The sequence below is a fragment of the Labeo rohita genome, chromosome 4 (assembly GCF_022985175.1).
Source record: "Labeo rohita strain BAU-BD-2019 chromosome 4, IGBB_LRoh.1.0, whole genome shotgun sequence".
NCBI classification, from domain to species: Eukaryota; Metazoa; Chordata; class Actinopteri; order Cypriniformes; family Cyprinidae; genus Labeo; species Labeo rohita.
The window spans coordinates 32,569,846-32,583,008 of record NC_066872.1 but is presented as its reverse complement, the minus strand read 5'-3'; the positions used below and the strand labels follow the sequence as shown (position 1 = coordinate 32,583,008).

At 36.9% G+C, this 13,163-nt stretch overlaps 1 protein-coding gene across 5 annotated transcripts in view; it reads right to left on the bottom strand.

Annotated features, from left to right (window-relative positions):
* The window catches only part of dennd5b (DENN/MADD domain containing 5B), a 51,193-nt gene that overhangs the window by 13,447 nt on the left and 24,583 nt on the right, over window positions 1–13,163 (bottom strand). For 4 of the 5 annotated variants that reach the window (XM_051107317.1, XM_051107318.1, XM_051107319.1 and 1 more), the window contains 6 exons: window positions 12,423–13,149; window positions 9,746–9,933; window positions 6,182–6,757; window positions 4,953–5,184; window positions 3,401–3,551; window positions 1,883–1,973 (listed from right to left, as the gene is read on the bottom strand). In XM_051107317.1, the coding sequence (XP_050963274.1) occupies window positions 1,883–1,973; window positions 3,401–3,551; window positions 4,953–5,184; window positions 6,182–6,757; window positions 9,746–9,933; window positions 12,423–13,149 (1,965 nt within the window). Of the gene's footprint in view, window positions 1–191; window positions 300–1,882; window positions 1,974–3,400; window positions 3,552–4,952; window positions 5,185–6,181; window positions 6,758–9,745; window positions 9,934–12,422; window positions 13,150–13,163 lie in introns of all 5 variants that reach the window. The other variant, XM_051107321.1, reaches the window with a different exon arrangement.

Here is a 13,163-nt window from a genome sequence, read left to right as displayed (position 1 = left end):
TCGGTAAACGCTCACTACTCAAACTCCGGCGTGTGGGAATATCCAGGGGCAGGATTGTGTGCAGCAAAGTTCAGAGGTCACTGTGTGTCTGAGGGGAGGGGCTTTGAGGAATTCTGACATCTGGGAGGAGTTTGTTAAGGGCGTGTTAGGAATGTTTTAAGTCGGTCATATAATGGCAGGCCTCCACATACCAGACAGCAGGCCGAGAAGGACTTTTTAGGCGGTTTAATAGGTGGGGGTGGCGCCTTATCCCACTCCCAGAAAGCCATAGAGTTCTGCAGGAGCAAACACCCCTCCACCTGCCGTGAGGTGGTACGGCCCACACAGCATACAAACGCACACAGAGGCCATGAAGAAACAATAGAAAAGGAAAGAAAAAAGCAGCATGCATATGAATGCGAGGCAGTCAGACAAGAAAAGAAGCGAGAAGACACTTGAAAAATAAAACGCAAGCTCAGAAGTAAAAGGAAAATGGAGACAAATGAAGAAATGAGGAAAAACGCCTGAGAGGCCTTTGCATTAAGCATGATTCATCAGGAGCCATTTACAAGTCAAATTTCATGTAAATCACTTACAGCCCTGAAGAGCATTTATGGGATTCAGACATCAGGAAACTGTGATTTACGAATAATTATTGTTCATTATCATATTTGTTAGTAATAGCTCACTGAAAAAAAAGACGTACAAATCGTAACACGAGTCCTACTGTTCCTTGACGCATTTATGAGATATGTAGCAATGTCTAATTACTGTATAAATCATTTTTTGAGTGAAATGAAAATGAAACAACTGATTTTATTTACACAACTGGTCTGAATTATTAATAATTATGGTTCTCGTTATTCATCCGTAAATGACCACTCATATACTATGGGTTATTTTAGTGTTATTTTAGTATAATTTATATAACATTATCGCATTTATTAATATTTTGAATCACTTTTAATTTTAATATTTTCAATTATTTTTCAATCATTTTAGTTTAAGTTTTAGAAATGTGCTTTTGTCATTGTTAATAATTTATTTTTAAAAAATGTAATCTTTATCTTTAATTGCTTTAGTAATTTTAGTATACTTCTGAAAATCTGAAATATTGCCTTGACATCTGATCTAACTAAAGAATAAAGGAGTTTAAGTTTATTTAAGCTTAATCTTTTCATCTAATATTTATATTTTATTTTATTTTAGATTTATTTCAGTTACTTAAAACAACAACAACAACAACAATTAATAGTTTTAAGTCAACTATTGTTTAAAATTACTATATGGCTGGCTTAAAATAAACTCAAAATAGGTTGTAAATTAAAAATCAACTACTAGAGGCATCAGCAATAATCAAAAGGTGTACATTTATTAATGAGCAAAAAAAAAAAAAACACTTATTAATAAGGGTTAATTTATTGAACATATTAATAAATGTTCATTTCCAACCTTTAACCTAACTGCTGGGTCAAAACAACCCAGTCACAGTTTTTCTCCGTATTTTACCCAGCGCTGGGTTGTTTTTAACCAGCATTTTTTAAAGCTTGAACACTTGGGTTCCTATTTACCGTAATTGCATGTTTTTTAAAATTTCTTCTTTTGTGTTCCATGGAAGAGAGTAAGTCTTACGAGTCTGGAACAACATAAGGGTGAGTAAATGAACAGAATTTTCCTTTTTAGATGAGCTACCATTTATTTACTTTGTGAATCTGCCAACTATCAGCTTTATCTACCATCTGACAAATGAAGCACCAGTATAAAAGAGATGGAGTAAGTAAAAAGACTCGAGACAGAAGGTATTACATAAAAAGTGCTAATCAATGGCTGCAGACAGAACAAGATAAAAAGAAAAAGAGAAAGGAGGAAAGAGGCTGAGAAAGAAGAAACGCTGCAGTCTCACCTCTTTGAGGTCGTTGTCCAGCACAAGATGGTCGTTGTGCTGTCTGTGACGATCTACCCTGCGCTGAGTTGAGCATGTGCGATTGGACCACCTGATCACAGACGGTTTCGATTATTAGACTATCCCACACACACTGACACAAACTTTAAAGAGTTTACTTTAATAGTGTTTTTTTTCCTCGTGACAAAGTAAATGAAAAGTTGAAGTCAAAAGTTTACATACACCTTGCAGAATCTACAAAATGTTAATTATTTGACCAAAATAAGAGGGATAATACAAGACATGTTATTTTTTATTTAGTACTGACATGAATAAGATATTTCACACAAAAGACGTTTACATATAGTCCACAAGAGAAAATAATAGTTGAGTTTATAAAAATGACCATGTTCAAAAGTTTACATACGCTTGATTCTTAATCTGTGTTGTTACCTGAATGATCCACAGCGGTGTTTTTTTTTTGTTCAGTGATAGTTGTTCATGAGTCCCTTGTTTGTCCTGAACAGTTAAACTGTCTGTTTTTCTTTACAAACAAATTCTTTGATTTTTCAGTCTTTTTGTGTATTTGAACCCTTTCCAACAATGGCTGTATGATTTTGAGATCCATTTTTTCACACTGAGGACAACTGAGGGACTCATATGCAAATATTACAGAAGGTTCAAACATGCTCACTGATGCTTCAGAAGGAAACAGGATGCATTAAGAGCCGGGGGTGAAAACTTTTAAACCGCATGAGGATGTGTACATTTCTCTTATTTTGCCTAAATATCATATTTTTTTCCATTTAGTACTGCCCTTCAGAAGCTACGTACATGTACCCCAGGAGACAAAATAAGTCAAATTTACCCTGATCTTCAAATTCCAAAGGTTTTCACCCCCTGGCTCTTAATGCATCATGTTTCCTTCCGGAGCACCAGTGAGCGTTTGAACCTTTTGTAATAGCATATGAGTCCCTCAGTTGTCCTCAGTGTGTTGAACCTGAAGGATTTTTCTAAAGAACCGCAGGCAGTTCAACTGTTCAGTACAAACAAAAGACTCTTGAGCAACCATCACTAAACAAAAAAAAACACAGCTGTGGATCATTCAGGCGTCAACACAGTATTAAGAATCAAGCGTATGAAAACTTTTGAACAGTGTAATTTTTATAAATTCAACTATTTTTTCCTCTTGTGGACTATATGTAAACATCTTTTATGTGAAATATCTTATTCAGGTCAGTATTAAATAAAAAACAACAAGCGTTTTGTATGATACCTATTATTTTGGTAAAATAATTAACATTTGGCAGATTCTGCAAAGTGTATGTAAACTTTTGACTTCAACTGTAAACAAATCAACAATAATAAGTTATTTTATAATTCTTGAATATTGAAGTGTGACTAAAAACAGATGGACGGCAGCATCTGTTGTAGTCTAAAACAGAGCTTTAAAACTAATACTGACACTAAAGTGTTACATGCTGCGCACTTAATTGTCAATCTCTCATTTTAGTGTCACGTGCCATAAAGAGGACTCACTTGTTGTTGGTGGGCCCTGTGGCAAGCACATCAGCCTGTAGTTTGGGGAAGAAGCCCTGCTGGTATTTTCCCTGGCCAATCTTCATATCCAGCAAGTGAGGATGGATGGCTGTGTGATCGATCTTTCTCAGCCGCTGCTCTATGGCCTGGGCTGGAGAGAAGAAAAACAGCTTGAGACTTTGTCAAGCCTTGTTTTCATGGTAACATACATGTTTACTAGCATTTCAAGCATGCAGCAATTAAAACATAATTAATGGTATCACTTCCATAGTGCATTTTGTTTTTAAAAACGTTGTGCATCTTTTATAGGGCAGGGAGTGTTCCATTTCAGAAGCACATTTTTTAACACAGAACAGCAGCATCCATCTTTCAATAGTGACCTTCAGTGTGACAAGAGGTTATTGACCTAACAATGGTACCGAGGGCTTAGCGTGCAGACGCACACTCAACAATATTCAGCGCACATACACACGCACAGACTTCCCAAGATGGCACAATACAGCGCCAGGCGCCCGCTCTTTTCTTTTCAGCATTTGGCAGCCTTTCAAAAGCGCTCTATTCATATGACTCATTTGAAGACACACTCTTCAGTTCTTTCTGAGCTCCTCTCCTCATTTTTCAACCACTTCTGCCATCTCTCTTTCTCCCCCCTCCATCTCCTCGGCCCCTCAGCCGCCCTCTTGAACTGTCACTCTCTATAATCATTCAGGCACAAAAGCAGGAGCAATTTTTTTTTTCTACAGGCTTCATTAAAATTGAAATACACAATTTGTAGTGACAGAGCAGTGATGGGGAATAACCATCGGTTCAGAAAAAGAATGATGAAAGGTGCTACGGATGTGACTGCACAACTCAATAAGGCATAAAATGAGCAATGCAACAAAAAAACAATGATTTACGAATCCATTTATAGAGACAAAAAACACAGAACAATATAAACCACCCAACAGCAAAATAATTTAAGAATTTACTCATAAAATGGCATTTGCGCAGCTTTTTACTTGTGTAATGTGACATGTAATGGCATAAAATGTTTTTTCTTGTGATGCCATTACTCTAGTTTTCAGTGACACATGATCCTTCAGAAATCATTCTAATATGCTGATTTGCTGTTCAAGAAACACTTATTATTATTATTATTATTATTATTCTTACAAATCCTAGCAGTCAGTATAATTTTTTTTGTGGGGGAGAGAAATTATAGAGAAATTAATACTTTTATTTAGCTAGCATGCTTTAAATTGATCAAAAGTGATGATAAAAATGTATAATGTTATAAAATATTTCTATTTCTGATAAATGCTGTTCTTTGGAACTTTCTATTCATCAAAGGAACCTGAAAAATATCTATTTAGCTGTTTTCAACATAATAAATATTCTTTGAGCAGCAAATCAGAATATTAGAATGATTTCAGAAGGATCATGTTACTGGCATCAAACTTTAAATGGCTTAAACAGTTGACTTAAACACTCTACACATTAAACTGTAATAAAACAATAAATACAATTTACTTAATATATATTATGAGAAATAAATCTCAATGATTCTTACCCGACTCTTTGAGGAAAGTGCATTTCTGGTAAACAGATGAGCGCAAGCTGGGTGCGCGAACATTGTAGAGACGGGCCTTCTCAATGCGCCCGTCAAACACTCGAAGGAGCGGTTCTTTCTCTTCCCACTGAGAAATGATCTTGTTGTCGATGAAGGTGGCAAACATTTGCGTTTCGATGAAATGGGACAGGAAGGGCAAGTACGGTTCCGGCTGGTCAGAAAGGAACGAGGCCTGAAAAGAAATCAAATGAAAGAACTTAAAAATGGATGCACCATTGGAAAATGAGGAAAAATGTGATACAAAACCAATAAAAGTGCCAAAACAAGTTCACTCGTGAATTAAAATTTCCTGATAATCTACCCCCATGTCATCCAAGATGTTCATGTCTTTCTTTGTTCAGTCAAACAGAAATTAAGGGTTTTGGAGGCAAACATTCCAGGATTTTTCTCCATATAGTGGACTTCAATGGGGATCAACGGGTTGAAGGTCCAAACTGAAGTTTCAGTGCAGCTTCAAAGGGCTCTACACAACCCCAGCTGAGGAATAAGGGTCTCATCTAGCAAAATAATTGGTCATTTTCTTAAAAAAAATAAATAAATAAAAAATAGTGCACATCTTGCACTAGCTCTGCGATGCACGTCTACGACTTAACGCATTAAGTAATTACGTTGGAAAGATCACGCATGGTTAGTTTTTTGTCTGTGTACTCTGGTTCAAAAAGGTATGGTAGGGCGAAAAACTCCATCTCATTTTCTCATCCAACTTCAAACTCATCCAACATTGTAGCTTTACCTTTTTTGGTTGATGCTGATTGACTTTCTTTGCATGTTTGCTTTGTAAACACTGGGTTGGTGACCTGATTACATAATGCGTGAAGTCGACCTAGTGCAAGATGTGCATTTGTGGTTAAAAAGCACATCAATTTGTATTTTTTAAAGAAAATGACGGATGGTTTTGCTAGATAAGACCCTTATTCCTTGGCTGGGATCATGTAGAGACCTTTGAAGCTGCACTGAAAGTGCAAATTGGACCTTCAACCCATTGATCCCCATTGAAGTCCACTATATGGAGAAAAATCCTCAAAAACCTTAATTTCTCTTCGACTGAAGAAAGAAAGGCATGAAAATCTTGGATGACATGGGGGTGAGTAAATTAGGAAATTAGGAGTTAACTAATCCTTTAAGAATGTGTTGTTTTGCTGCATCTTAAAGTGTGTAAGATCAGTCACCTTGTCAAAGTTATGCATTTGCTCTCTGTTCGTCAGCCAGGACTCTAAATCCGGCGAGTTCTGAATCACAAACGACTCGTAGTCTGCAAACATTGTCGCAAAGCGTGCAGCGAACACCTCCCTCAACTGCACATTCAGTTTTGCATTCCTCAGCTCCTCTTCCTCGGCTGGAGACCTTCCTCCCACGCCCTCCTCGCCTACGGCTTTCTGCCCTGCTGCCAATGCCTCCAAACGGGCCACTTTCACACCAGTTCGTTTAGCCAGAGCCTGCAGACGTTCTAGAGTCGGATTGCCCTGAAGAAGTTCCAGTACATCCAGCGCCTCTCCACCAAGGTTGCCGTTCTTCTTGTCATCCACTAACTCACTCAGGGATGTGCTCTTTAGCTCCTTTTCCAGCGTGGAGGTCTGCGTGCTGATAGCCGGTTCAGGGGACGTGTTGCCCCCCTCAGGAGACAGCCCAAAACTTAGCAAAACCTCACTGAGTTCCTGGATGAATTCAGTCTTGTTAGGAAACTGAGGGAAGTCTTCAGGCAGCTCAATGCAATGGTTATCGATGTCAACAAAACACAGGTTCGCCTGAGGAGGGAAAGAAGCCGTGCAAATTAAAATTTACGCTTCAAGGCACACATTTAAATCGGCAAAGGTAGGAGTTCAAGTTTTGCTGTGCAACACTTTTGTTTTATTAAATGTCACCAGGCTGATTTTTACAGAATTACACTTCAGCCTGTAATATAATTCCATTAATAAACAATAATGCTGTGGCAAAGGAAATTTGTGTTTGTGTATGTACTTAAGGGTCAAAGTCAAACAAGTGTTTTTAAATGTTCTGAAGTAAAATGTGATCCTGGACCACAAAACCAGTCATAAAATTATTTGAAAATCTGGAATCTGAGGGTGCAAAAAAAATCTAAATATTGAGAAAATTCCCTTTAAAGTTGTCCAAATGAAGCTCTTAGCAATGTATATTACTATTCAAAAACATGTTTTGATATATTTATGGTAGAAAATGTACAAAATATCTTCATGGAACATGATCTTTACTTATCCTAATAAGTACATTTTCAGCATAAAAGAAAATTTGATAATTTTGACCCATCTATTTTTGGCTATTGCTACAAATATACCCATGCTACTTAAGACTGATTTTGCACAAATGAGTGCCACTACATGCATTTCGGTTTTAAAAGGCAGAAAATTTGGATCTCAGTTAAAACAAATGTAATCCAATTTAATAGCCTGGCAAAATAATCACTACATTTTCATGAAGATTATATTTAAGCCAACTTAATTGTGATGTGCCAAACAAAGCACATGTCCAAATCAAACACAAATGCCTGCTGGGAAATGACAGTATTCCAACCCACACAAACACTGACCCAAAACTGCAATAGCAAATCATCAGCTATACTGACCTAATAACCAAAACCAACATCTGGAATGAGGTTAAATCAATCCAGTGGATCATTAGAAATCTCCCTGTGTGACACATTGCTGTTCAGTCACATGCAGTGCAGCTCATGCAGTCAAATTGCCCTCAAGTGAGTGTGTGAGAGAGTGACCTTGTTGCTGTAAAAATAAATCAGTCAAGCAGAACTGTCCATTCTGTCAGGCTACAATGCTGACAGCCTGTCAGAAAGAAGCATTTAGGCCAGTATGCATCCGTTTGACCTAGCTAAATAAAAATGTTACATCTTTTTTGCCGTTTTAAGATCTTCAAGATTATCTTTATGACTGTCTTCATCTCATATGAATTTATATAATGAATTTGAAACATGTCAGCCTTCTTTATATGCGACCCTGGACCACAAACCAGTCTTAAGTAGCCTTATTAAGTAAAGATCATGTTCCATGAAGATATTTTGTAAATAGACAACGTTTAAATTATGTATAAATCTAAATTAAAAAAAGACCCTTATGACTGATTTTGTGGTCCAGGGTCACACATATACTTTCTCCTTTTACATTGCTATATTACTGAGAATGTGTGCTAATGCAGGTTGGCTGGTGTTGTATATTCGCATCTAATACTAATACTGTTCCCAAACAGAAGAAACCTTCTTTCTCCTTTCTCAAATAGGTAAAGGCAATGGACAGGAGCTGAAGCATAAGAATTTAACTAAATGTCACTGCTAGCCTTTCAAAGAGCGCTATTACACAAGGACATATCGGAAAACCTCAAGTGGTTTCGAAGCAAGGACAAGAAAACGCTTGTGAGGAAAGCAGCATTTTAGCAGAATCCAGACCCTCAAGAGATGAAGACAGAAATGGCAATGCTAAAATGCCCTGTAACAAGGTCAGTGAAAAAACGATGGTGGATGAGATAATACTTAAATAATCATATAATTTTATTGCATTTAATATATTACTATGTGTGTGCTGTGCATTTTAAAGGGATAGTTCACCCAAAAAAGGAAATTTTGTCATTAAGTACTAATGTTTTCCAAACCCGTAAGACCTTTGTTCATCTTCAGAACACAAATCAAGTTATTTTTGATGAAATCCAAGAACTTTCTGAATCTTCATAGGGCAATGCAACTACCACGTTCAAGGCCCAGAAAGGTAGTAAAAGACATTGTTAAAATAATCCATGTGACATCAGTGGTACAACCGTAATGTTATGAAGCTACAAGAATACTTTTTGTGTGCAAGGAAAAGAAAAATAACAACTTATTCAACAATTTCTTCCCTTCGTCGGCTCCTGCGTCAGCTGCACCACATACACGCATTGTGGTTTTGTTTCTTTGCGCACAAAGAGTATTCTTGCAGCTTCATAAAATTATGGTTGAAACACTGATGTCACATGGACAATTTTAACAATGTCCTTACTACCTTTCTAGGCCTTGAACATGTCAGTTGCACTGCTGTATATGCAGGATAAGAAAGCTCTCAGATTTGATCAAAATGATCTTAATTTGTGTAGCTTTAGCGAACATAACGGACTTTTTAAAAAATATTTAAAAATCTTACGGACCCCAAACTTTTAAACATTAGTTTGTATACACAAACAGCAAATGGAAATGCAAACATGAACACAGTAAAAAGGAAACCCAAGAAGTTTTTCCAAAATGAGCCATCTCCTCTCTTGTTTCCCTTCGGTCTCGCTCTCGTTGTCATTAGTCTTTTTTTCTGGGTCAGAGTGACTTCAAAGAGAATGCATAGGAGGGAATCTGGATGTGGAGTTCACGGAAAATGGGATTTAGGGATGAGGATGTGGGGAAGCCTTGCAGCATCCCGACAGACAAACCATGAATAATTAACCTCCGCTAAGAATTCTGATACAGCACAACACAAAGAAACGAACGCTCTGAAGCTAAAGATACACGTCGAACACGGAAGCACTGTATTCCTGCATCTCTCTAAGAAATAACTGTAACAGAAGAGCCTCATACTCGTTAGGCTATTTTCAGCAAAGGCCTCTAGTGCTTTTTAAAGGCATTGAGGACATTCTAATATGCAGATCATCCATCGTCATAAGCCAATCCGGCTCCAGTCTCTTAAAAACAGCCCACTTGACTGATGCATCCACATCCCTGGGATTTCTAAGTGTGTGAATGTGCAGGTTACCTCTTGAGGCAGCTCTAGTTTGGAGCGGTCCGTGCCCTCTTTGGACTGCAGGCCCATGAGATACGGCACAGGTGCGTCCAGGAAGTGCAGAAGAGATGCGGGAAGGATGGGTACATACACATGCTGCCACTGGAACGGGAACAGCAATGTTGTGATTCCCTCCGCAACCACCATGAGCCTCTGGTAATCTAGACGTACACAGACAAAAGAAAAAAAATGTCAACATAACTTCAAATGACAAGATAAGTAAATATAAGAAATCATTACACAATACAAATAAGTATTTAATACATTTTTAAATTTTTTTTTAATTTTTTGCTACTAGCAAGTGAATTATTTTATGTTTTTTTGTCAATATAAAAGTTAATTAAACTGATATCCAACATATTAGTGAAGATCGTAACCATAAATTATGTTGAAATTCCTAAAACTGGCTAGCAAATCTGTTTTATTGAACCATCAAAGTCATTATTTCTATTTGCATTTGGCAGTTGATGATAGTTTGATTTGGATCCAAATTAAATTAGATGAATGGTAATTTATCACGTAATACTGTATGGTAGGCTTACTAAAACAGGCCAATGTGATTATTAATAGATGTTTCTCATAAAAATCTCATCGTTTGTTTATATGGAGAGCAGTCAGAGGAATTCATTAGCATGTGTATCAGCTTGTGTTTGCTGAAAAGCATATGTGCTGCAGCAGGGTAATGTAATATTCATTAGGCTCCTCCACATTCACTCAGTCTCCACATCAAAAGGCCCTGGAAAGACGCACTTGCCAGCAACAGAACTCAAATTTAAATGCTTAAATAAGAGATGAACTGATATGCATACAGTCAAGACTATTTTTATTTTTTATCATTTAATAATAGTAAAAAAAAGAACAAAAACAAAAACAAAACAAAAAAACGAAAGAAAATGAAACCAAACCAAAATCAAATGAAAGCAAACCCAGTTAGTTTGGGTTAGTTAAAACAAAACAAAAGCAAATGAAAGTAGGCACAACAAACAAAACAAAGCCAAACGAAAGCAAAGAAAAATAAAAACAAAATCAAACAAAAGACCAAAAAAAAACAAAACAAGTTAAAGTGAAACCAAACTAAAGCAAACAAAGCCAAGTGAAATCAAATGAAACCAAACAAAACAAACTTGAAAATGGATGCAAATATATTTTGTTTAATAATAGGAAAAAATAAGACAAGAATACTTTTTGTGTGCAAGGAAAAGAAAAATAACAACTTATTCAACAATTTCTTCCCTTCGTCGGCTCCTGCGTCAGCTGCACCACACACACGCATTGTGGTTTTGTTTCTTTGCACACAGAGTATTCTTGCAGCTTCATAAAAAAAAAATTAAATAAATAAAAATAAAAAACAAAAACAAAAAAAAACAAAACGGATGAAAATGAAACCAAGCGAGACACAAACAAACCCAAGCAAACCAAACAAATATGAACAAAACAAACAAAAGCATACTAAACCAGGCACAACCAATCAAAACCAAGCCAAACGAAAGCGAAACCAAACAAAACAAATAAAAATGAAAGCACACATATTTTGTATTTATTTTATTATTATTTAATAATAGTAAATAGGACAAAATAAAATATAAAAATAAAAACAAACCAAATAAAAACTTACAAAAGCAAACAAAACCAGGCACAACAAGCAAAACAAAGCCAAACAAAACTAAACAAAAATAAATAAATAAATAAAAATCAAGTGAAACCAAAATAAAAACCAAACAAATCAAACACATGAAAATGGAACAAACATATTTCATTTATTTCATCATTTAATAGGAAAAAAAATAAGACAAAAAAAAACAACATAAAAACGAAACCAAACGAGAAGCAAACAAACCAAGCAAAGCCAAACAAATATGAACAAAACTAAGCAAACAGAACTAAACAAAACCTTAAAAGGCCAAAAACGAATTAAAGTGAAACCAAAAGAAACCAAACAAAACAAATGAAAATGAAAGCAAACATATTTTGTTTGTTTTCATAAGTGAAAACAAACAAAGCCAAGCGTAACCAAACGAAACAAACAAAATTGTAAGCGAACATTTTGTACTTACTTTTTCATTTAGCAATAAAAATAAAAAATAAAATAAACACAAGCAAACCCCCCAAAAAAAAAAACAAAAAGGATAAAAACAAAATTAAGTGAATATGAACAAAACAAACGAAAGCAAACTAAACCAGGCACAACCAAATAAAACCAAGCCAAACTAAAGCAAACAAATTCATACAAGACCAGAAACAAATTACAGTGAAACCAAACGAAATCAAACAAAACCAAGTGAAAGCCAATGAAACAAAACAAATGAAAATTAAAGCGAACAGAAGACATGCAAAACCAAATGCTATAAATACGAACAAAACCATGTGAAACCAAACAGAACAAAAGCAAATCTAAGCAAAGCCAAACAAAGCCAAGCGAAACTGAAGAAAACAAGTTGAAGACACAAAAGCACATAAAACAGGCAAAACCAAAATAAAACAAACAAAAAAGACCAAACGAGTAAAAAAACTAACGAAAACAAACAAAACCAAAATGAAACAAAACCAAATAAAAGCAAGCACAAGTGGCTTAAACCAACAAGCAAACAAAATGAAAAAACAAAACTAAACAAAAACCACATTTCCCAAGTTAAAACTCTAGGTTTCTTACCTTGTGAGTAGAGAAGGATCTGCATCTCCAGTAGGACACAAGTAAAAATCTGCACCAGATTTTCCACTCCCAACAACCGGAAGGCCTCACTCAGTGGGAAGTCAGCCAACGGCAGCTCCCCGACACCAGGCCTCTGGCACAGGACAGGTTCATACACTCCGTGGAACTTTAAAGAGCGTCCGGGTGGCGGTAAAGGTACTTCATAGAGGATGTTGTAGATGTAGCTTTCCAAAGGAAGTGGGGGCGGCTGATGGGAGATGACAGCACGGTGCACCTGGGACAGGAAGCGTTTACAGGCGTGCATGAAGGGCATGGGCGTGATTAGACAGATAGCTTTGGACACATACAGAGTGTCGCGAACAGAGTCGTAGCCTTCGCTGGAGCAGCCACAGCTCCTGCGGGCCCCTTGTGAGGAGGATGTCGAGGAGGGAGACTCAACTTCATCCAGGCTGCTGGCTAAAGAGTCCATACTAGAGGAGGATGAGGATGATGAGGAAGAGGACGACGACGAAGGGCAGTTGTGGGCAGATGCATTATGCTCTGCTTGGTGCATCTGGTGTAGCGTCTGCATGGCGGAGCAGATCTGAGGGCTGGTCACCTCCTCGTAGAAGGTGTGGACGAAACCGTAAGTGCGAGATCCGTCTTCTCTCGTGATGAGGAAAGAGTGGAACTGTGGCGTTCGACTGTCACGCTGTGTTCGAAATGACAGACCTTTGGGCATGCAGAGCTGAAGAGAAAGAG